This window comes from Ranitomeya variabilis, chromosome 5 (assembly GCF_051348905.1).
Source record: "Ranitomeya variabilis isolate aRanVar5 chromosome 5, aRanVar5.hap1, whole genome shotgun sequence".
NCBI lineage: Eukaryota > Metazoa > Chordata > Amphibia > Anura > Dendrobatidae > Ranitomeya > Ranitomeya variabilis.
In genome coordinates, this window is record NC_135236.1 from 269532655 (window position 1) to 269556464 (window position 23810).

At 44.2% G+C, this 23810-nt stretch overlaps 1 protein-coding gene across 3 annotated transcripts in view; it reads right to left on the minus strand.

The window, feature by feature from the left end:
- LOC143775760 (TRPM8 channel-associated factor homolog) overlaps positions 1 to 23810 on the minus strand; it is a 164099-nt gene that overhangs the window by 63444 nt on the left and 76845 nt on the right. For all 3 annotated transcript variants that reach the window (XM_077264282.1, XM_077264281.1, XM_077264283.1), the window contains 2 exons: positions 10114 to 10327; positions 6679 to 6918 (listed from right to left, as the gene is read on the minus strand). In XM_077264282.1, the coding sequence (XP_077120397.1) occupies positions 6679 to 6918; positions 10114 to 10327 (454 nt within the window). The remainder of the gene's footprint in view (positions 1 to 6678; positions 6919 to 10113; positions 10328 to 23810) is intronic.

Below are 23810 nucleotides of genomic sequence, written 5' to 3' on the forward strand. Positions count from 1 at the left end.
ACTTGATAAGGCGGGTGGGGGGGGGGATCCCCTATGTATCATGTCAATCGATGCTGAAAAAGCTTTTGACCGGGTGCATTGGGAGTTCATCTTTCAGACCCTAGAGGAAATTGGCTTAAAAGAAAATATGTTGCGCAGGATCTCCGCCTTGTATTCCTCCCCTAGTGCACAGGTCAAGGTAAACGGTGTATTATCGGATCTGTTTCTGATCAGAAATGGTACGAGGCAGGGGTGCCCGCTTTCCCCCCTTTTATATGTCCTAACAATGGAGCATCTGGCTGTGGCCCTGAGAAATAACCCCTCAATTAAGGGTATAAAACTACGGTCTGAAGAACATAAACTAGCACTTTTTGCAGATGACATCCTCCTATATATCACATCCCCCTCTACGAGCTTACCAAACATTATCTCGGAACTAAATAAATTCAGCCTTTTAAGTAATTTTAAAATGAACTCCCTCAAATCCGAAATCCTGAATATTTCACTGCCACTCCCCTTGGTTGATAAATTGAGAACGACCTTCCCATTTAAATGGCGTTTTGACTTTCTCACCTACCTGGGTATCAAAATTACAAGTAGAACGTCTAAATTGTTTGAGACCAACTTTGCGCCAACCCTTCAAAAAGCAATATAGGATTTAGAGAATTGGCACAAGCTCCAATTATATTGGTTAGGCAGGATTAATGCAGTTAAAATGGATCTTCTGCCTCGCCTCTTATATTTTTTTCAAACAATTCCTCTATTCTTACCAGCCTCCTTCTTTTCTCGCCTCAAACAAATAATCACTCGCTTCGTCTGGTCCCATAACCGGGCACGTATCTCCTACTCATTATTAAGTAGATCTAAACTGATGGGCGGTTTGGGCCTCCCGGATTTTGCGATTTATAGTTATGCATCAATAGGATCATGCATCCTGGATCTTTATCACAGTAAAACCAGTAAAAAGTGGGTAAACTTGGAAAACGATCTTAATGGTTGTGATTCTCAAGTTGTTCTCTGGTCTGGGGGCGGGGGGTCGGGGCTGGATGTTTATATACCCTTTCTCACAAGAAACATATTGCTCCTTATTAAAAACAGAAACAAAGACCTCCAGATTGCAGCTGTCCCGGGCCCCTTGACTCCGATTTATGATAACCCCACTTTCCCGGCAGGGCTACATAAAGAGATGTATTTAAACAAAAATAAAGATTCCAAACCCATCGTCCATGATTATTTGAAGGATAATCGGATGAAGTCTCTTCCGGAATTATTCCCAGAGGACGAAGCGCAATCTGTTGACTGTTTTTTTTATGAGCAGCTGAAAAGCTATATCCACAAGACTATTAAACAAACTAATATCAGTAGGCCGCTAACTCCCTTTGAGATGCTCTGCATATCAACAAACCCCCCAGATCACACTGTCTCACTGCTATATAAAATCTTTAAAGAGGGGGGAGCCTCGCCACAGGGTTGGCCAATGTTTTTCTCGAGATGGGAGGGTGATCTGGGAAGACCCTTATCTTCCGAGGACAGGGAAAAAATCCTTCTATTCTCGTCTAGATCGTCATTGTGCGCGGTATCACAGGAGAGGAGCTACAAGATCCTAGCAAGATGGTATAGATGCCCATCCATGGTACATGCGGTGTTCCCCACGACTCCTGACACCTGTTGGAGATGCTTAAAGGAAATAGGCTCTTACATGCATATTTGGTGGGACTGCCCCCCCATAAAGGATCTGTGGTTGGCTATTTTTGAACTTCATAACAAGCTGTCTATCACACAGATCCAACCTTCAGCGAGTCTAGCATTGCTGTCCTTATGTGACTTGTCGATATCTCGATTCAAAAGAGGCATTCTTAGACATTTTCTTACTGCAGTTAGGAATTTAATTCCACGTTTTTGGAAACAAGAAAAATTTCCTTCTCGTGCGGAATTTGTGGGCGAACTCAATAACATCTATAGAATGGAGCAACTGATAAATCAGTCATCTGATAATTTTGAAAAAACCTACAATACTTGGGCCCCCTGGATTGCTTTTAGGGAAACCCCTGAGCTAGATCTTTGGATTTCTAAAACTTGATGTATCATATAGCTCACTCATGTGAGCTCCCAGATCGTTTCGTGGCCTGCGCCTTGGCTGCTGGACGTGACGACAGCCACTCTCCCCCCCCTCCCCCCTTTTCTCACATTCCCATACCTTCATCCACCCCTCTCTTCTTCTTTCTATCTCCCTTTCTTTTCTTTTCTTCTCTAATTGTTTGTCTTCCCCATAACTTGATTGAATATATATTATATCCTTAATTGTTTACAAAACAACTTAGTGATAATTATTAAATATCTCTACTGTTAGTATTTCACAATCTCGAGATGAATAACAACATTATCAGTCAGACAACTATATTGAAAGACTCAAGTATTGTTACGTTGTTTTATCTGATTAATATGTAACTACTGTCTAATAATGCACAGATTTACTAATTTGTATTTTCAAATGTTTTCTTTATTGTTCTGACCAATAAAACTGATTTATACAAAAATTCCCATAACAGACAACTCACTAAGAGCCCTTGAATCTCACATTCCCTTTCTTAATCTTCAAAAATGGGTAGAGGCAGGAGTAAAAAATGTGCAAGACTTAATGGACAATTTGTCGGTCATCCCCTTCGATCGATTGACAGCAATATTTCCAGGGATTCTGCGTTATTTTTACCAATACTTTCAACTTCGAAACCTCATCCAGACCTCCCCACAATCTGTATTTTTCACTCTCCCCATAGAACACCGGGCTAATAGTTATATTCTATGACCGGAATCTAATTCTAAAGGAGTTTCAATTTTATACAAAGCTCTGAATGAGATAGATTTAGTTGATAAACTACCCTATATGAAGCACTGGGAATCGGAATTAGCCTTATCCCTGGAACTGGACGAGTGGAGGGTGGGTTTGGGAGAGGTACAACATGTATCCTCATGTATAAACCTTCTTGAACACTTGAAAAAGATACACGTACGATGGTATCAGTGGCCAGCGAAAGTAGCTCATTTTGTTCCAAATCAGTCCTGACTGGTTGGCGTGAGCGTGGGGGGAGTGGCCCCACTGTGCCACAAACCAGACTTCCCTGGAAGGGACGTGACTAAACAGCTTCCTTGGTGTTCACTGGAGCCTCTGATGGTGAGGTCAGGCTTGTGCGGCAGGTAGCTGCCAGGTACCACTCCAGGGTGGAGTCTGGCTGTGGCTGCTAATCCCACTGGGGGACGGAACACTGGCAGGCAGGCATGCTGAGAAACTGGCAGGCAGGTGGGCACTGTTGAGACACTGGTAGACAGGTGGGCACGGCTGAGACACAGGCAGTCGTGAGTGGTATATGGGAACAGGTAAAGACTGGTACACACTGAAGGAGCAGCGACTGACTCGGGAAGGACAGGAACACAGACAGGTGAGAGTGGAATATGGGAACAGGTAGGGACCTGTTAAGACTGTAAGGACAAAGACACAGGAGGTGCGAAACAAGAGCTGAGCAGAACCGCAAGGAGCGGAGCAGGGTAGAACCGCAAGGAGCGGAGCAGGGCAGAACCGCAAGGAGTGAAGCAGGGCAGAACCGCAAGCAGCAGAGCAGGGCAGAACCGCAAGCAGCGGAGCAGGGCAGAACCGCAAGGAGCGGAGCAGGGCAGAACCGCAAGGAGCGGAGCAGGGCAGAACTGCAACGAGCAGAGCAGGGCAGAACCGCAAGGAGTGGAGCAGGGCAGAACCGCAAGGAGCGGAGCAGGGCAGAACCGCAAGGAGTGGTGCAGGGCAGAACCACAAGGAGCGGAGCAGGGTAGAACCGCAGAGCGAGAGCAGAGCCACAGATCGAGAGCAGAGCCGCAGAGCAAGAGCAGAACGGAGCTGCAGAGCGAGAGCAGAACCGCAGAGTGTGGAGCGAGAGCAGGGCAGACGGAGAAGACACAAGGATACACACAGCAGGGAAAGGAAGCCACTGACAAGGAAACAAACAGATATAGGTTAGAACTGAGTTCAAACAAGATCAGGTACAGGGACAGAATCTAGGATACAAGAATAGGACAAAGTACAGATAAGGACGGACATGGAAAAAAATCTTGGACAAGGACACAGGTCTAAGTATGCACCCCTCCAGGAGGCGGAAACATAGGACACAAAGCGCAAGGTAACAGGTCTGGGAATGCAGCCCCCAGAGAAGGCGGAAACAAGACAGGACCTGGCGCCTCAGCAGCAAGACACTGACTGAGGGAAATAGTTGCTCAGGCATTCCCCTAAGGGTGGGAATGCCTTAAGTACCTGAGGCCTCTTGGAAATTGGCCGGGGACACCTTAGGAAGGTGCACACTGACTCTATAAGAACCAGGAATTGCCGTCGCCGCCCCCTATGCACACAGCCAGGAAGCATGCACAGAGTAGGCAGGAGACATAAGGCACATAGCATGGAGCCGGCAAAATACAGAACTCACAGCATGGCCCGAAGTAGTGAGCAAGTTGGTGTGTAAGGCAGGTGGGGGATGAGAGGCCATGCAGTGATGCCGGCAGGGTTGTTACAGTCCTCACTATGTTGGAAAGGATGTGGAGAGAAAGGTACATTGGGTCATCTGTGGTGGTTTTGTCCCATAGTCACTAAATTTTGGGAGGGGGTAACCCATCTTATTAAAAAGGTTCTCATGATGCAGATATTATTGGACCCCAGCTTAATGGTACATCACATTGGAAAGGATAAAGTTCCTTTTGATCTTAGAGGTTCCCTAACTCACATTTTAATTGCTGCTAGATTAACTCTTGTGGCTAACTGGAAAGATCAGAATGTACCTACTATTAAGTGGTTGAAAGAATTAACGTAAATTGTCAACAATTATTTTTGGCTCAGTCATTAGCAGCTAAGAATAGAATATCCCGCATATGGGATCCCTGGTTAGACAGTCCTATGTCCACCCCATTTCATTCAGACAGGACGATAATTAGAAAAGTAATGGTGTAATCTTCATCTCCTATGTGACCATGCACATGTTGAGTTTGGGTGTAATTATGGAGTAACAGTTCATATTGCCTCCTTGTCAAATACATTATGTTTACTGCTTACTATTCAAAAGTTAATATACAATACATGATTACTTGATGGAAAAGCTGAGATCACAGTGTTATTGATATATTGAACAGATATCCTCTGCATATAATTTAAGTCCGCAAGGACAGGGTCCTCTCCCCTCTGTACCAGTCTGTCACTGTAAACCTGTTTACTGTAAACGATATTTATAACTCTGTATGTAACCCCTTTCTCATGTACAGCACTATGGAATTAATGGTGCTATATAAATAAATAATAATAATAAATAGTTATGTGGTTCCGCCAGCCATGTTGGCAGGTGGCGGTTTGTATTGAATTATGAAAATTATTATATTACCCTGTATGGCCTGAACACACGTCTACCTAGCTTAATGGCATCTTCTTCCAATGCATTTTCACCCTCTTTTGGTCATTCAGGATTTTCAGGAACAAGGGACAATTGCTTCAGTCAGGACAAGAAAAGGAGACCATAAGCCGTATTGCAATGAGGATAACAGAACAGAACATAGCCCCCTACATACAATAGGAGCCTCCACACAGCCCCGAAGATACTGTATGATCCCCCACATAGCCCCCTATATGCAGTATGAGTCCACAAATAGCCTCCTATATGCGGTATTAGCCCTTACATAGCCCTCTATATACAGTGTGAGCCCCCGCATAGCCTCCTATATACAGTTTGAGCCCCCACATAGCCTTGTATATGCAGTTTGCACTCCCACATAGCCTTCTTTATACACTATGAGTCTGCAAATAACCTCCTATATACAGTATGAGCCACTATAAAGCCTTCTATATATGGTATATACAGCCTTCTTTCTTCTTTATTTTTTTATATAGCGCTAACATATTCCGCAGCGCTTTACAGTTTTGCACACATTATCATCGCTGTCCCCAATGGGGCTCACAATCTAAATTCCCTATCAGTAGGTCTTTGGATTGTGGGAGGAAACTGGAGTACCCGGAGGAAACACACGCAAACACATACAAACTCCTTGAAGATGTTATCCAAGGTGAGATTAGAACCCAGGACTCCAGCGCTGCAAGGCTGCAGTGCTAACCACTTAGCCACCGTGCTGCCCCTACATTGCCACCAATATATAGTATACACCCCAATATAGCCTCCAATATACATTATGAGCCTGCACAAAGCAATCTATACATAGTAGGAGCGCTCATATGCCATACAAATTAATAAAAAAACAACACATACAGACATATTCACCTCATTCGCATTCCCCTGGCTCTCTGCTAGGTCCCTGAGGCTCCAGTTCTACTGGCCAGCGCGTACTTGCGATAACGTCATCATGTCAGCGCCAGCTGATGATGTCAAAATGTTGGCACATCACAGCAGAGGCGACGGGAGCTTACCTGGAGCTGCACTGCCATTCTGTATCATTGACAACGCAGCGCCAGGAAAGCTACCTGCCGGGATATGTGGGCCGCCATTGCCATATGATGAGGGTAATCTGGCGATGGGCATCCTGGAACCTTTTGCCCCGGATGGTAGCACAGAATGCCCTCATTATAATCAGTCTATGGTGAGCAATGCTTTGCACTTACTGAAACCTACTAAAGATATCTTCTATTAGCAGATTTTATGTTTTCTCAATGGCTACGTCTCTTACCTGCTGAGATTTGCACATCTGCAACAAATCTTTCAGGGCGCAGAAATTTCTTTGGAATTACTGCCAGTTCGGCTATTGCACACATTATGGTGTCCCACTGAGATAACAAAACATCTGGATCTTGTAATGATCGGATTGAATCAGAAGGAACAGTCAAAATTATATTTTCTGTTATCAGCTCAGCCCAAGGGATTTTGGATGTACGAATTGTCTCCAACCAGGATGAAACTTCAGTCTGGCCTGGGGGAAACACAATACCAAAGATCATTGGTCTAAAATTAATAGTTAAAGCTCTTGTCCACTTAACTCATCAACATCACATTGGTGGGTGTCTGATATCTGGCACCCCCACTGATTCAGCATGAGAAAAAAAGTTGCAGCATGCTCTGCAAATGGCTGCGGCTCTGCAAATCAGATGACGTGCACGCATTCAAGTTTTTGAATTTCATGGACACAGAATGGAGAAGATGCAGAAATTAACTTCTACTATTTTCTCATCCACATGCTACCTTACAGACTCCATGCTCCATGAAGCCTTGGGTTTTCAGTCTCTGCTTATATTAGCAAGAGATATTGAAAATGGCAAGGAATTTCTGCTTGATTTAGGTTAGCTAGTTACATCCATTTTGAGTGCATTTTTACATGTGTTTTTATGTTTTATTCTGCCGCGATTTTTGTCTCCTTTTGCTATGTTATTTTTTTTAGAGAAAACGGATTTGATTTGGAAGCTTTCTGTTAGTTACCGTACTTAATTTTGCTAAAACTTTACTGATTAAGTGCAGATGGCAAGCATATTTAGTAGAAATGCACTAAAAAGCATAAACACATTTGCAAGCAGAGTTTCCTCCCCCATTGAAGTCTATAGGGGAAAATCTGTAAATTTACAGCAAGAAAAAAATGATAGCTTGTTGATTGCAAAAACACACTAGAAATCAGTTTGCACATCACAAAGAAAAAATGCACAATGGGCATCAGATTTCTGTAAAATCCATTCACTTTGAGGTGAATTTAATGTACAGTAGAAATACACAGTAGTAGATTGTTTAGGTCTAAAAGACTGCTCTTGTTCTCAGCAGTCCTAGTCCTGTTTATACAGTACAATGTGCAGCCAAGCACAGTGATCTCTTGCTCTGCACAATAGGTCATTTCACTCGAAGAACAAACGTTTTCACTCATCAGGTGAATGGCAGCCTGTTTACACCAAAAAATTATTGTTAAAAGAGTGTTCTTGTTCAACCCACAGGAACTCCTCCCCTGGGGGTTCAGGATAAAAAATAACTTACAGATCTCCATGAATACCCTAATCTGGTCTCTCTTCCAAAAATTTATCAGGGAGAGACATCACGGGTTCAGGAGAGACCAGCTTACATCTTACATCTTACATCTTACAGATGCGCCTTTTCTGGGATGGCTGGGGCAGATGTTTTTAGCCGGGGGGGGGGGGGCAATAACCATGGTCCCTCTCTAGGCTATTAATATCTGCCCTCAGTCACTGGCTTTCCCTCTCTGGCTGAGAAAATTGACAGTTTTTTCCGTGAATTAATCCTTTAATTTAATCCCTACAGCTCCCAAATTTTACACAAACACTACTAACATTATTAGTGAGGGACATATAAAAATCTAACTTCTGCAATAGTTTACTGTATGTAAACCATGTTTCATACCCCGTCGGCTATTGTTGGCTGTTCTGCTACCAAACTCTCTATGAAATATAAAGATATATATATATACACACAAATATATATATATATATATATATATATGAGTGTCAATGACCTATATATATATAATATATACATCTATACTATGCTGGGCGGGAGATCCGAATAGTACTCGGCGAGTAGTCAAATATTCGCCATTTTACGAGTACCTCATTACTTGCCGAGCACCGAATATCCACGATTATACTCGCTCATCCCTAGTACTGACGTCTTAGCCACTGCCGGCAGTGGGGGGCTATGGGGGGTCTTCATCAAGTTATTTATCTGGCCCTGCAACTGATATTGCGATGACTCTAGACTGTGGCAATCCTTGGCCAGATCCTGAGTCATCTGCATGAAATTCGCCACCTAGTCAAAGAGCGTGTGAACAGGATCCATACTGGTGAAAAAGAAAATTGTATTGGCCAGACGTAATGTGATGCTTGTCACTTCTCACGGCCAAGGCGTGAGTCAGAGTGGTCAAGGAGTCCAAGGTCAGAAGCCAGGAGGGTACGTCATAAACAGCAGAAAGAGATAAAAGCGTGGTAAGGTAACATTTTGAGGTCAGAGTACCAGGAGGATAACGGGCCAGAGCTGAAGGGGTTAAACAGGTGGATGGTCAGAACGAAAGCCAAGGTCAGGCAACAGATTAAGCATACAGAACTCAAAGCACAGGAAAGCACAAGCCTCAAAGGCTGAATGTACGTCTGGCAGAGGTCTGGGAGAAACAGCTCAGTTAAGAAGATGGGGATTAACTGGAATTATGAACACATGGAGACAGCCGACGTCTCACAGTCTCAGATTGGATAGTTGAAATGTCAATCAACACATTGATAGCTCAGCACACCCCTGTACCAGACTGGATGGCCAAGTTGTAAATCAAAGTACCGACAGCTTCAGCACACCCCTATACCAGATTGGACTGACGAGCTGTCAGTAACTGCATCCCAGACACACTTGGGGGTGGAACCATGACCGTTCTTAAGAAAGTTTGTTCGCGATAATTTTTAAGTGTAAATTCAGCTTTATACTGGCCTCCAGATTTGTTGTGAATATAGGATCTGCCATTGGTAGAGCCTAATAGACTGCCTCCAGTGTAATGCTGAGAGGGACAATTCACTGCAATACAGAAATATTGCAGCAAATTATACCATCAATAACAAACATTTTGCCCATTACCAATATTTTATTATGTCAAAAAAGAGAAGAAAAGATACACATGTAGGACTTTGGCCTCCATAACAATCCATATTATTATTATGTTATTTAATCTCTTTGATAAATGCGATAAAAAAAAATAATAAACAACGACCAGAGTGCGGTTTGTTTTTAAATCATCTATCCCGCCGAAAAAAACAATCAAAGCTCTTATGCACCCCAAATTTACAGAATACCAATAAAAGGCAACTCATACCACAAAAATTAAGCTTTCACAAAGCTCCATTGCATATTTCTATATTTGTAAAGTGCTGCAAAATATTTTGGCGCTATATAAAGTTATTATTATTATATTTTTGAGGGTACTATTTTGTTTTCAAGTTGCTTACTCCTAATGTGAAGACACCCGGAGAGTTGAGAAACCTAATAACCATTTAGCATAAGTTTCTGATAAACTTATTTGGGCAATAAAACTAATATGGTTGCACTTCAACCAACTTTGAGCTTGTCATGTGCAGAGTATGTCCTTTTTGAACGGTGCTTTTAATTGAACATAAAAAAGATACATCTCACTTACCATTTATAAATATTGGAGCTGGTTCTGCTCCATAGACTGTAATGGGAACTGTTCCTAGTTGACTTTTCCCCTTGACAATAACATACAGGAGTCCTCCCCAGACATTGGATATCACAACTTTCTCATTAACAACGTTCTTTTTACAGACGACCACTGGGGCACGACACAACTGTTCTGCTGAGCTCAGGTCATCTGTCTGACAGCCGATCTGGACCTAAAATGCAGTATGATAGTGCATAAAATTAGTTCTGGTTGGATGCAGAAAAATCAATCTGGACCAAACAAATTAATAAATAATAAATCCTATAAGCCAGACAAAAACCTTGAATACCAAGAATACTTACTTCAAAATAATATCTTGAAAAAAAAAAACTATTATGCCATGATGCACACTAAAATCAATAAAGAATAAAACCAAGAACTGTATGATACAGGAATGAATGTCTGATAGCAAATAATGAAACCTGGAAATTCACCAACATTAAAGTGCTAGCGCATTATGACATATCCCACGACTTGAGAATCATACAGCATTGTATTGTCATTGTATTGTTTCTATAAAAGTGATGTGTAATCAGTTTGCCCTGTCTCTCTCCCTGTAGCCCAGCTCTGATGTCAGTAACCCCGCTCTTCTTGCTCAAATAGTGTATGTCAGCCATGTTGCTAGTTCATCTTGATGCATGTCTGGTTCAGAATCGTCTTTTTACCTACTGCAATCTACTGCAGGTACTACTATTGCACCTACTGCAACTACGGCAGATGCTGCTGTTACTACTGTGCATTATACAAGAATTCCGATGGAAAATTATACCTCTTCTGAAATCTTTGTACAGGATATGTGGTTAAGTTAAGTTATCTGATGAAATCTCTTAATGTGAGTACTGGTCAATACAAACATCCATAGAAATTATGTTGCAAGAGCCCCACACTGACAGCAAAGTTATGGAGTCATAATACACTTTATACTCATTAACAGAGTATGGAATAACTTCATCATCAAAATCCATATATTAAGTTACACCCAGCTACTGTCAATAGCCTATAGATTCAAATAAATACAAAGTTAGCAATAGAATTAAAAGATACTAAAAATAATCACAAGAAGTAAAGAAAGTATAAGATCACGTAACACGGTGGTGCACAATCCAGACTACCCCTGTCTTTGTATGTAATTTAATTTATGGATCAAGATGATTAAGTCATTCTATAATTCATATACAGGCATATAATGCAATAGCTGGAGATGAGTGGATCAATCTGGGGAGGATTGAGTTCTTGTCGAATTTCCTGATATTTGCGTTTCCACGCAAATTTGAACACTTTGTAATTTAATTTGCAAACATAAAAAACTTTCCCAGCAACATTTCCCACATTAGAGAAGCAATTTAGTTTTCCGTGGTCAAGTGGGCTTCCCTGCACAGCACCATTTGACTTCACATATTGGTTTATCGTACCTTTTACAGTGGTGTTTAGTGAATTGGAGATCAGGGATTCCCAGTGGATCTTTCTGTCTTTCTCTTGAGGCAAATTCAAACTTCAAACTATCGCACATCTCTAACACTAGACTTTCATGTTGATTAATTTTTAGGTTTCAAAGTGTCTATTGGACATTCATTCATGTATCAAAAAGTCCTTTGCTGTGATTTGTTAAGGCATTTATACCAAAAATCTGGCATAAGCACCTTTAGGCTACTTTCACACTTCCGTCTTTTACCCTCCGTCGCAATCCGTCGTTATGGGCAAAAAACTGATCCTGCAAATGTGTTTGCAGGACGCGTTTTTTGCCCATAGACTTGAATAAGCGATGGATCTCGACGGATGGGCACACGTCGCATCCGTCGTGCGACGGATGCGTTGTGTTTTGGCGGACGCGACGCACAAAAAAAGTTCAATGTAACTTTTTCTGTGCGACGTGTTCGCCATTTCCGACCGCGCATGCGCGGCCGGAACTCCGCCCCCTCCTCCCCGCTCATCACACTGGGCAGCGGATGCATTGTAAATCTGCATGCGCTGCCCACGTTGTGCTAAATTACGTCGGGCCGAGGGTTTGCGACGGCCCCGTACCGACGGAAGTGTGAAAGTAGCCTAATATGCCAAAATATTTGTGCCCTATCTGGCAGACACGCAAAAATATTGCAATTTCTGGCGTTTCCACTCTAGTCCCGGCCAGCTACACTAATATGGGAGTAGGATGGGTGGAATGGGGTGTGGTCACGCCCGTTCATCAAATTCATCATAAGGTATACCACTAAAGTGGCATAGCTTACTATACAAAAGTTGAAGCGAGTGTTCGCGAAACGGCCATTGGCCTCTCTCCCCGCACACCTCTGCAATCCTGCATATCCATCTCTTCGTCTAAAGCACTGATGGTGTATTAAAGACTATTGTATATATTCCAGCTGGTGAGTGCCGCAATTTTTCTTTCTCCATGTCACATTATCATGCTGAGCACCGTTTACCAGCTGTGATTTACTGCTGCGTTCCTGGTCACAAGATTCACGTCTAAATAAGTGGTGACTTGTTAACTCTAGTTGCCATTCATTTTCCTCTTGTCATGGACACTGTACAAATGTATGCTTGCCTCCATTTGACGTATATTTTTGGCAACAGTACCCACTTGATATCCGGCGCACCTGATTCATTAAGCATCACATGCCACATAATGAATCATGCCAGTGTACTCAACCGAGCACTTCACTAAGACTGACATGCACTACACCACTCTTAATTAGTCATCACCCTTGTTTTTATTCTACAATGATTTTAGAGTGCATCATAGTAACATTGTTATTAAGGTTGAAGGAAGACTAAGTCAATCTAGTTCAACCCATAGCCTAACCTAACATACCCTAACATGTTGATTCAGAGGAAGGCAAAAAAGACCCATGTGGCAAAGAGTAAGCTCCACATTGGGGAATAAAATTCCTTCCCGACTCCACATACGGCAATCAGACTAGTTCCCTGGATCAACGCCCTATCAAGGAATCTAGTATATATAACCTGTAACATTATACTTTTCAAGAAAGGCATCCAGTCCCCTCTTAAATTTAAGTAATGAATCACTCATTATTACAACATCATACGGAAGAGAGTTCCATAGTCTCACTGCTCTTACAGTAAAGAATCCGCGTCTGTTATTTTGCTTAAACCTTCTTTCCTCCAGTCGTAGAGGATGCCCCCTTGTCCCTGTCTCAGGTCTATGATTAAAAAGATCATCAGAAAGGTCTTTGTACTGTCCTCTCATATACTTATACATTAAAATAAGATCACCCCTTAGTCTTCATTTTTCCAAACTAAATAGCCCCAAGTGTAATAACCTAATCTTGGTATTGCAGACCCCCCAGTCCTCTAATAACCTTGGTCGCTCTTCTCTGCACCCGCTCTAGTTCAGCTATGTCTTTCTTATACACCGGAGACCAGAACTGTACACAGTATTCTAAGTGTGGTCGAACTAGTGACTTGTATAGAGGTAAAATTATGTTCCCCTCATGAGCATCTATGCTGTTGTGAATTCCGCTCTTGGGCTCCCTCTGGTGGTTGTAAGTAGCACTTTTGTGAGTTCTGCTCTTGGGCTCCCTCCGGTGGTTTTGAGTGGTATGGCTGCTTCTTGGATTTAGCATCAGCAGCTGCTTCCACTGATCGTCTTTCTGGCTCGGCTATTTTAGTCTGGCCTTATCCCTCAATCAATGCCAGTTGTCAATTGTTCCTGCTTGGAGTCACGGCTCTTTTGGATTTCCCTGACACTCTGACCTGTTCAGCAAAGATAAGTCCTTGCTTGTCCTTTTGCAGTCCTCTTGTTGTGGACTTATTGTTCAGCACATTCTATGTTTTGCTCATTTGTCCAGCTTATCAGTATGGATCTATTCAGCTAAGCTGGAAGCTCTGGGCAGCAGATTTTGCCCTCCACACCTTTAGTCAGGTGTGAAGATTTTTGCATTTCTCTGCGGTGGACTTTTTCTAGTTTTTATTACTGACCGCACAGTGTTCTGTCCTGTACTATCTATCTAGCTAGAAGTGGCCTCCTTTGCTGAATCTTGTTTCATTCTATGTATGTCATTTCCTTCTCCTCTCACAGTCATTATTTGTGGGGGGCTGTCTATCCTTTGGGGATTTTCTCTGAGGCAAGATAGCTTTCCTGTTTCTACCTTTAGGGGTAGCTAGTTCTCCGGCTGTGACGAGGTGTCCAGGGAGTGACAGGAACATCCCGCGGCTACTTCTAGTGTTGTGTTAAGATCAGGATCTGCGGTCAGTATAGTTACCACCTGCTCAGAGCTAGTCGCATGTCGCTCCTAAATCACCAGTCCATAACAGTACAACTGGCCAAAAATGAGTTGAATGCATCTCAAAAGAAGGAAATTTTTTTTTTTTTCTTTAGTCTGTTTTGTCTTTTTCCTTCCTCTTAATCTCTGGGTGATTCAGGATTTGGGCGCGGGCATGGATGTTCAGGGTTTGTTTTCTCGTGTGGATCAGCTTGCTGCAAGAGTACAGAGTATCCAAGATTCTGTTGTTCAGACTTTGGTTTTAGAGCCTAGAATTCCTACTCCAGATTTGTTTTATGGGGATAGATCCAAGTTTTTGAACTTTAAAAATAACTGCAAATTTTTTTTTGCTCTGAAACCCCGTTCCTCTGGTGATCCCATTCAGCAAGTTAAAATAGTTATTTATTTGCTGCGTGGTGACCCTCAGGACTGGGCATTCTCCCTTGAGTCAGGGGATCCAGCATTGCTTAATGTAGATGCATTTTTTCAATCGCTCGGATTATTGTATGACGAACCTAACTCTGTGGATCATGCGGAAAAAACCTTGTTGGCCCTGTGTCAGGGTCAGGAAGCGGCAGAATTATACTGCCAGAAATTTAGAAAATGGTCTGTGCTCACTAAATGAAATGAGGACGCTCTGGCAGCAATTTTCAGAAAGGGTCTTTCTGAAGCCCTTAAAGACGTTATGGTGGGGTTCCCCACGCCTGTTGGTTTGAGCGAATCTATGTCTCTAGCCATTCAGATTGATCGGCGCCTGCGCGAGCGCAAAGTGGTGCACCATATGGCAGCGTCCTCTGAACAGAGTCCTGAGCCTATGCAATGTGATAGGATTTTGACTAGAGCAGAACAGAGGGGATACAGACGTCAGAATGGGCTGTGTTTTTACTGTGGTGATTCTGTTCATATCCTATTTCTGATTGCCCTAAGCGTATTAAGAGGGTAGCTAGATCTGTTACCATCAGTACTGTACAGCCTAAATTTTTCCTGTCTGTGACCCTTATTTGCTCATTGTCATCCGTTTCTGTCATGGCATTTGTGGATTCAGGCGCTGCCCTGAACTTAATGGACTTAGAATTCGCCAGGTGCTGTGGTTTTTCTTTGCAGCCTTTGCAGAGCCCTATTCCTTTGAGGGGTATTGATGCTACACCTTTGGCCAAGAATAAACCTCAGTATTGGACTCAGCTGACTATGTGCATGGCTCCAGCCCACAGGAAGATTGCCGTTTTCTGGTGTTGCATAATTTACATGATGTTGTTGTACTGGGTTTTCCATGGTTACAAGTACACAATCCAGTGCTGGATTGGAAATCTATGTCTGTGACTAGTTGGGGTTGTCAAGGGGTACATAGTGACGTTCCTTTGATGTCAATTTCCTCTTCCCCCTCTTCTGATGTTCCTGAATTTTTGTCAGATTTCCAGGATGTATTTGATGAGCCCAAGTCCAGTTCCCTTCCTCCACATAGGGACTGTGATTGTGCTATTGACTTGATTCCTGGCTGTAAGTTCCCTAAGGGCTGACTTTTCAATTTATCTGTGCCAGAGCATGCCGCCATGCGGAGCTATGTTAAGGAGTCTTTGGAGAAGGGGCATATTCGGATGTCTTCGTCAACATTGGGAGCGAGATTCTTTTTTGTTGCCAAGAAGGATGGCTCCTTGAGACCCTGTATTGATTATCGCCTTCTTAATAAGATCACGGTCAAATTCCAATACCCTTTACCTTTGCTTTCAGATTTGTTTGCTCGGATTAAGGGGGCTAGTTGGTTTACCAAGATTGACCTTCGAGGGGCATATAATCTTGTTCGTATTAAACAGGGTGACGAATGGAAAACTGCATTTAATACGCCCGAAGGCCATTTTGAATACCTTGTGATGCCTTTCGGGCTTTCTAATGCTCCTTCTGTATTTCAGTCCTTCATGCATGATATTTTCCGCAATTATCTTGATAAATTCTTGATTGTGTATTTGGATGATATTTTGATTTTTTCCGATGATTGGGAGTCTCATGTGAAGCAGGTCAGGATGGTATTCCAGATCCTTCGTGATAATGCCCTATTTGTGAAGGGGTCTAAGTGCCTATTTGGAGTTCAGAAGGTCTCTTTTTTGGGGTTTATTTTTTCTCCTTCGTCTATAGAAATGGATCCTGTTAAGGTCCAAGCCATTCATGACTGGATTCAGCCCACATCTGTGAAGAGCCTTCAGAAATTTTTGGGCTTTGCTAATTTTTATCGCCGTTTCATTGCCAACTTCTCCAGTGTGGTTAAACCCCTGACCGATTTGACGAAGAAAGGCGCTGATGTGACGAATTGGTCCTCTGTGGCTGTTGAGGCCTTTCAGGAGCTTAAATGCCGATTTACTTCTGCCCCTGTGTTGCGTCAGCCTGATGTTTCTCTTCCTTTTCAGGTTGAGGTTGACGCTTCTGAGATTGGGGCAGGGGCCGTTTTGTCACAGAGGAATTCTGATGGTTCCTTGATGAAACCATGTGCCTTCTTTTCCTGAAAGTTTTCGCCTGCGGAACGCAATTATGATGTCGGCAATCGGGAGTTGTTGGCTATGAAGTGGGCATTTGAGGAGTGGCGACATTGGCTTGAGGGAGCCAGGCACCGCGTTGTGGTCTTGACCGATCATAAGAATCTGATTTACCTCGAGTCGGCCAAGCGGCTGAACCCTAGACAGGCTCGATGGTCCCTGTTTTTCTCCCGTTTCGATTTTGTGGTCTCATATCTTCCAGGATCTAAGAATGTTAAAGCGGATGCCCTCTCTAGGAGTTTTTTGCCTGATTCTCCTGGAGTTCTTGAGCCGGTTGGCATTCTTAGGGAAGGGGTGGTTCTTTCTGCCATCTCCCCTGATTTACGGCGGGTGCTTCAGGAATTTCAGGCTGATAAACCTGACCGCTGTCCTATGGGGAAGCTGTTTGTTCCTGATAGATGGACAAGTAAGGTAATTTCTGAGGTCCATTGTTCGATGTTGGCCGGTCATCCTGGGATTTTTGGTACCAGAGATTTGGTTGCTAGGTCCTTTTGGTGGCCTTCCTTGTCGCGGGATGTGCGTTCTTTTGTGCAGTCCTGTGGGACTTGTGTCCGGGCTAAGCCTTGCTGTTCCCGCGCTAGTGGGTTGCTTTTGCCTTTGCCTGTCCCTGAGAGGCCCTGGACGCATATTTCCATGGATTTTATTTTGGATCTTCCTGTGTCCCAGAGGATGTCTGTTATCTGGGTGGTTTGTGACCGGTTCTCTAAAATGGTCCATTTGGTACCTTTGCCTAAATTGCCTTCCTCCTCTGATTTGGTTCCATTGTTTTTTCAGCATGTGGTTCGTTTGCATGGCATTCCGGAAAATATTGTGTCTGACAGAGGTTCCCAGTTTGTTTCCAGGTTTTGGCGGGCCTTTTGTGCTAGGATGGGCATTAATTTGTCTTTTTCTTCGGCGTTCCATCCTCAGACAAATGGCCAAACTGAGCGAACTAACCAAACCTTGGAAACCTATTTGAGATGCTTTGTGTCTGCTGATCAGGATGATTGGGTGGCTTTCTTGCCGTTGGCCGAGTTTGCCCTTAATAATCGGGCCAGTTCGGCTACTTTGGTTTTGCCTTTTTTTTTTAATTTTGGTTTCCATCCTCGTTTTTCTTCAGGGCAGGTTGAGCCTTCTGATTGTCCTGGTGTGGATTCTGTGGTGGACAGGTTGCAGCAGATTTGGACTCATGTGGTAGACAATTTGACGTTGTCTCAGGAAAAGGCTCAGCGTTTTGCTAACCGCCGTCGGTGTGTTGGTCCTCGGCTTCGGGTGGGGGATTTAGTCTGGTTATCTTCTCGTCATGTTCATATGAAGGTTTCTTCCCCTAAGTTCAAGCCTCGGTTTATTGGTCCTTATAAGATTTCTGAGATTATCAATCCAGTGTCTTTTCGTTTGGCCCTTCCAGCCTCTTTTGCCATCCACAATGTTTTCCATAGATCTTTGTTGCGGAGATATGTGGTACCCGTTGTTCCCTCTGTTGATCCTCCTGCCCCGGTGTTGGTTGAGGGGGAGTTGGAATATGTGGTTGAGAAAATATTGGATTCTCGTTTTTCGAGGCGGAGGCTTCAGTATCTTGTCAAGTGGAAGGGTTATGGCCAGGAGGATAATTCTTGGGTGGTTGCCTCCGATGTTCATGCCGCCGATTTGGTTCGTCCTTTTCACTTGGCTCGTCCTGATCAGCCTTGGGGCTCTGGTGAGGGTTCGGTGACCCCTCCTCAAGGGGGGGGGTACTGTTGTGAATTCCATTCTTGGGCTCCCTCCGGTGGTTGTAAGTAGCACTTTTGTGAGTTCTGCTCTTGGGCTCCCTCTGGTGGTTTTGAGTGGTATGGCTGCTTCTTGGATTTAGCATCAGCAGCTGCTTCCACTGTTCGTCTTTCTGGCTTGGCTATTTTAGTCTGGCCTTATCCCTCAATCAATGCCAGTTTTCAATTGTTCCTGCTTGGAGTCACGGCTCTTTTGGATTTCCCTGACACTCTGACCTGTTCAGCAAAGATAAGTCCTTGCTTGTCCTTTTGCAGTCCTCTTGTTGTGGACTTATTGTTCAGCACATTCTATGTTTTGCTCATTTGTCCAGCTTATCAGTATGGATCTATTCAGCTAAGCTGGAAGCTCTGGGCAGCAGATTTTGCCCTCCACACCTTTAGTCAGGTGTGGAGATTTTTGCATTTCTCTGCGGTGGACTTTTTCTAGTTTTTATTACTGACCGCACAGTGTTCTGTCCTGTACTATCTATCTAGCTAGAAGTGGCCTCCTTTGCTGAATCTTGTTTCATTCTATGTATGTCATTTCCTTCTCCTCTCACAGTCATTATTTGTGGGGGGCTGTCTATCCTTTGGGGATTTTCTCTGAGGCAAGATAGCTTTCCTGTTTCTACCTTTAGGGGTAGCTAGTTCTCCGGCTGTGACGAGGTGTCCAGGGAGTGACAGGAACATCCCACGGCTACTTCTAGTGTTGTGTTAAGATCAGGAACTGCGGTGTTATGACCCCAATGGCGAGGGTCTCAGAGGAACGTGGTAGTCTGCAGAGTACAAAAATCCAGCTCATAGGGCAGTGGTAACTGGGTTGACCATATATCTACTCCTAACGCCAACACTAGAAGTAGCCGGGGATCATTCCTACGTTGATTCTAGATGACACGCGCCAGCCGGAGAATCTAGCTACCCCTAGTAGAGGAAAACAAAGACCTTTCTTGCCTCCAGAGAAGGGGACCCCAAAGCTGGATAGAAGCCCCCCACAAATAATGACGGTTAGGTAAGAGGAAATGACAAACACAGAAATGAACCAGGTTTAGCACAGAGAGGCCCGCTTACTGATAGCAGAATAAAGAAAGGTAACTTATATGGTCAACAAAAACCCTATCAAAATCCACACTGGAAATTCAAGAACCCCCGAACCGTCTAACGGTCCGGGGGGAGAACACCAGCCCCCCTAGAGCTTCCAGCAAAGGTCAGGATATAGATTTGGAACAAGCTGGACAAAAATACAAAACCAAAACAAATAGCAAAAAGCAAAAGGCAGACTTAGCTGATATAACTGGAACCAGGATCAGTAGACAAGAGCACAGCAGACTAGCTCTGATAACTACGTTGCCAGGCATTGAACTGAAGGTCCAGGGAGCTTATATAGCAACACCCCTAACTAACGACCCAGGTGCGGATAAAAGGAATGACAGAAAAACCAGAGTCAAAAAACTAGCAACCACTAGAGGGAGCAAAAAGCAAATTCACAACAGTACCCCCCCCTTAGTGAGGGGTCACCGAACCCTCACCACGACCACCAGGGCGATCAGGATGAGCGGCATGAAAGGCACGAACTAAATCGGCCGCATGAACATCAGAGGCGACCACCCAGGAATTATCCTCCTGACCATAGCCCTTCCACTTGACCAGGTACTGAAGCCTCCGCCTGGAGAGGCGAGAATCCAAGATCTTCTCCACCACGTACTCCAACTCGCCCTCAACCAACACCGGAGCAGGAGGCTCAACAGAAGGAACTACAGGCACAATGTACCGCCGCAACAAGGACCTATGAAATACATTGTGAATAGCAAACGACACAGGAAGATCCAGACGAAAAGATACAGGATTAAGGATTTCCAATATCTTGTAAGGCCCAATAAAACGAGGTTTAAATTTGGGAGAGGAGACCTTCATAGGAACAAAGCGGGAAGAAAGCCATACCAAATCCCCAACGCGTAGTCGGGGACCCACACCGCGGCGGCGGTTGGCAAAGCGCTGAGCCTTCTCCTGTGACAACTTCAAGTTGTCCACCACATGATTCCAGATCTGCTGCAACCTATCCACCACAGAATCCACCCCAGGACAGTCAGAAGGCTCCACATGACCCGAAGAAAAGCGAGGATGGAAACCAGAGTTGCAGAAAAAAGGTGAAACCAAGGTGGCGGAACTAGCCCGATTATTAAGGGCAAACTCAGCCAACGGCAAGAATGTCACCCAATCGTCCTGATCAGCAGAGACAAAACACCTCAAATAAGCCTCCAAAGTCTGATTGGTTCGCTCCGTCTGTCCATTAGTCTGAGGATGGAAAGCAGACGAAAACGACAAATCAATGCCCATCCTACTACAAAAGGATCGCCAGAACCTGGAAACGAACTGGGATCCTCTGTCTGACACAATATTCTCAGGGATGCCGTGCAAACGAACCACGTTCTGGAAAAACACAGGAACCAGATCGGAAGAGGAAGGCAGCTTAGGCAAAGGAACCAAATGGACCATCTTGGAGAAGCGATCACATATCACCCAGATAACAGACATGCCCTGAGATAGCGGAAGATCAGAAATGAAATCCATGGAGATATGTGTCCAAGGTCTCTTCGGGACAGGCAAGGGCAAGAGCAAACCGCTGGCACGAGAACAGCAAGGCTTAGCTCGAGCACAAGTCCCACAGGACTGCACAAATGACCGCACATCCCTTGACAAGGAAGGCCACCAAAAGGACCTGGCCACCAGATCTCTGGTGCCAAAAATTCCCGGGTGACCTGCCAACACCGAGGAATGAACCTCGGAAATGACTCTGCTGGTCCACTTATCCGGGACAAACAGTCTGTCAGGTGGACAAGACTCAGGCCTATCAGCCTGAAATCTCTGCAACACACGTCGCAGATCCGGAGAAATAGCTGACAAGATAACTCCATCTTTAAGAATACCAACAGGATCAGCGACTCCAGGAGCATCAGGCACAAAGCTCCTAGAAAGAGCATCGGCCTTCACATTCTTTGAACCTGGTAAATACGAGACAACAAAATCAAAGCGGGAGAAAAACAATGACCAGCGGGCCTGTCTCGGATTAAGGCGTTTAGCAGACTCGAGATACATCAGATTTTTGTGATCAGTCAAGACCACCACACGATGCTTAGCACCCTCGAGCCAATGACGCCACTCCTCAAATGCCCATTTCATGGCCAACAACTCCCGATTGCCCACATCATAATTTCGCTCGGCAGGCGAAAACTTCCTAGAGAAAAAGGCACAAGGTTTCATAACAGAGCAACCAGGGCCTCTCTGCGACAAAACGGCCCCTGCCCCAATCTCCGAAGCATCCACCTCAACCTGAAAGGGAAGTGAGACGTCAGGCTGGCACAAAACAGGCGCCGAAGTAAACCGGCGTTTCAACTCCTGGAAAGCCTCCACGGCAGCAGGAGCCCAGTTAGCTACATCGGAGCCCTTCTTGGTCATATCCGTCAAAGGTTTCACAATGCTAGAAAAATTAGCGATAAAACGACGGTAGAAGTTAGCGAAGCCCAAGAACTTCTGAAGACTCTTAACTGACGAGGGCTGAGTCCAATCAAGAATAGCTCGGACCTTGACTGGGTCCATCTCCACAGCAGAAGGGGAAAAAATGAACCCCAAAAAGGGAACCTTCTGTACACCAAAGAGACACTTTGAGCCCTTGACAAACAAAGAATTTTCACGCAAAATTTTAAAGACCAACCTGACCTGCTCCACATGCGAATCCCAATTATCAGAAAAAAACCAAAATATCATCCAGATAAACAATCAAAAATTTATCCAGATACTTCCGGAAAATGTCATGCATAAAGGACTGAAAAACTGAAGGCGCATTGGAGAGCCCAAAAGGCATCACCAAGTACTCAAAATGACCTTCGGGCGTATTGAATGCGGTTTTCCATTCATCACCTTGCTTAATGCGCACAAGGTTGTACGCACCACGAAGGTCTATCTTGGTGAACCACTTGGCACCCTTAATCCGGGCAAACAAGTCAGACAACAGCGGTAAAGGATACTGAAATTTGACAGTGATCTTATTTAAAAGCCGATAATCAATACAAGGTCTCAAAGATCCGTCCTTTTTTGCCACAAAAAAGAATCCCGCACCAAGAGGGGAAGAAGACGGACGAATATGTCCTTTCTCCAGAGACTCCTTGATATATGAACGCATAGCGGTATGTTCAGGTACCGACAGATTAAACAGTCTTCCCTTAGGAAATTTACTGCCTGGGATCAAATCTATAGCACAGTCACAGTCCCTATGAGGAGGCAGTGCACTGGACTCAGACTCACTGAAGACATCCTGATAATCAGACAAATACTCCGGAACTTCCGAAGGCGTAGAAGAAGCAATAGACACAGGCAGGGAATCCCCATGAATACCACGACAGCCCCAACTTGAGACTGACATAGCCTTCCAGTCCAGGACTGGATTATGGGTCTGTAACCATGGCAGCCCTAAAACAACCAAATCATGCATTTTATGTAAAACCAGGAAACGTATCACCTCGCGGTGTTCAGGAGTCATGCACATGGTAACCTGTGTCCAATACTGCGGTTTATTTGCTGCCAATGGTGTAGCATCAATACCCCTAAGAGGAATAGGATTTTCTAATGGTTCAAGAGTAAAACCACAGCGCTTAGCAAATGAGAGATCCATGAGACTCAGGGCAGCACCTGAATCTACAAACGCCATGACAGGATAAGATGACAGTGAGCAAATCAAAGTTACAGACAGAATAAATTTAGGTTGCAAATTACCAACGGTGACAGGACTAACAACCTTAGCTATACGTTTAGAGCATGCTGAGATAACATGTGTAGAATCACCACAGTAGTAGCACAAGCCATTCCGGCGTCTATGAATTTTCCGCTCATTTCTAGTCAGGATTCTATCACATTGCATTAAATCAGGTGTCTGTTCAGACAACACCATGAGGGAATTTGCGGTTTTTCTATCACATTGCACCGAATTAGGTGTCTGTTCAGACAACACCATGAGGGAATTTGCGGTTTTGCGCTCCCGCAACCGCCGGTCAATTTGAATAGCCAGTGCCATAGTATCATTCAGACCTGTGGGAATGGGAAAACCCACCATAACATTCTTAATGGCTTCAGAAAGGCCATTTCTAAAATTAGCGGCCAGTGCACACTCGTTCCAATGTGTCAGAACGGACCATTTC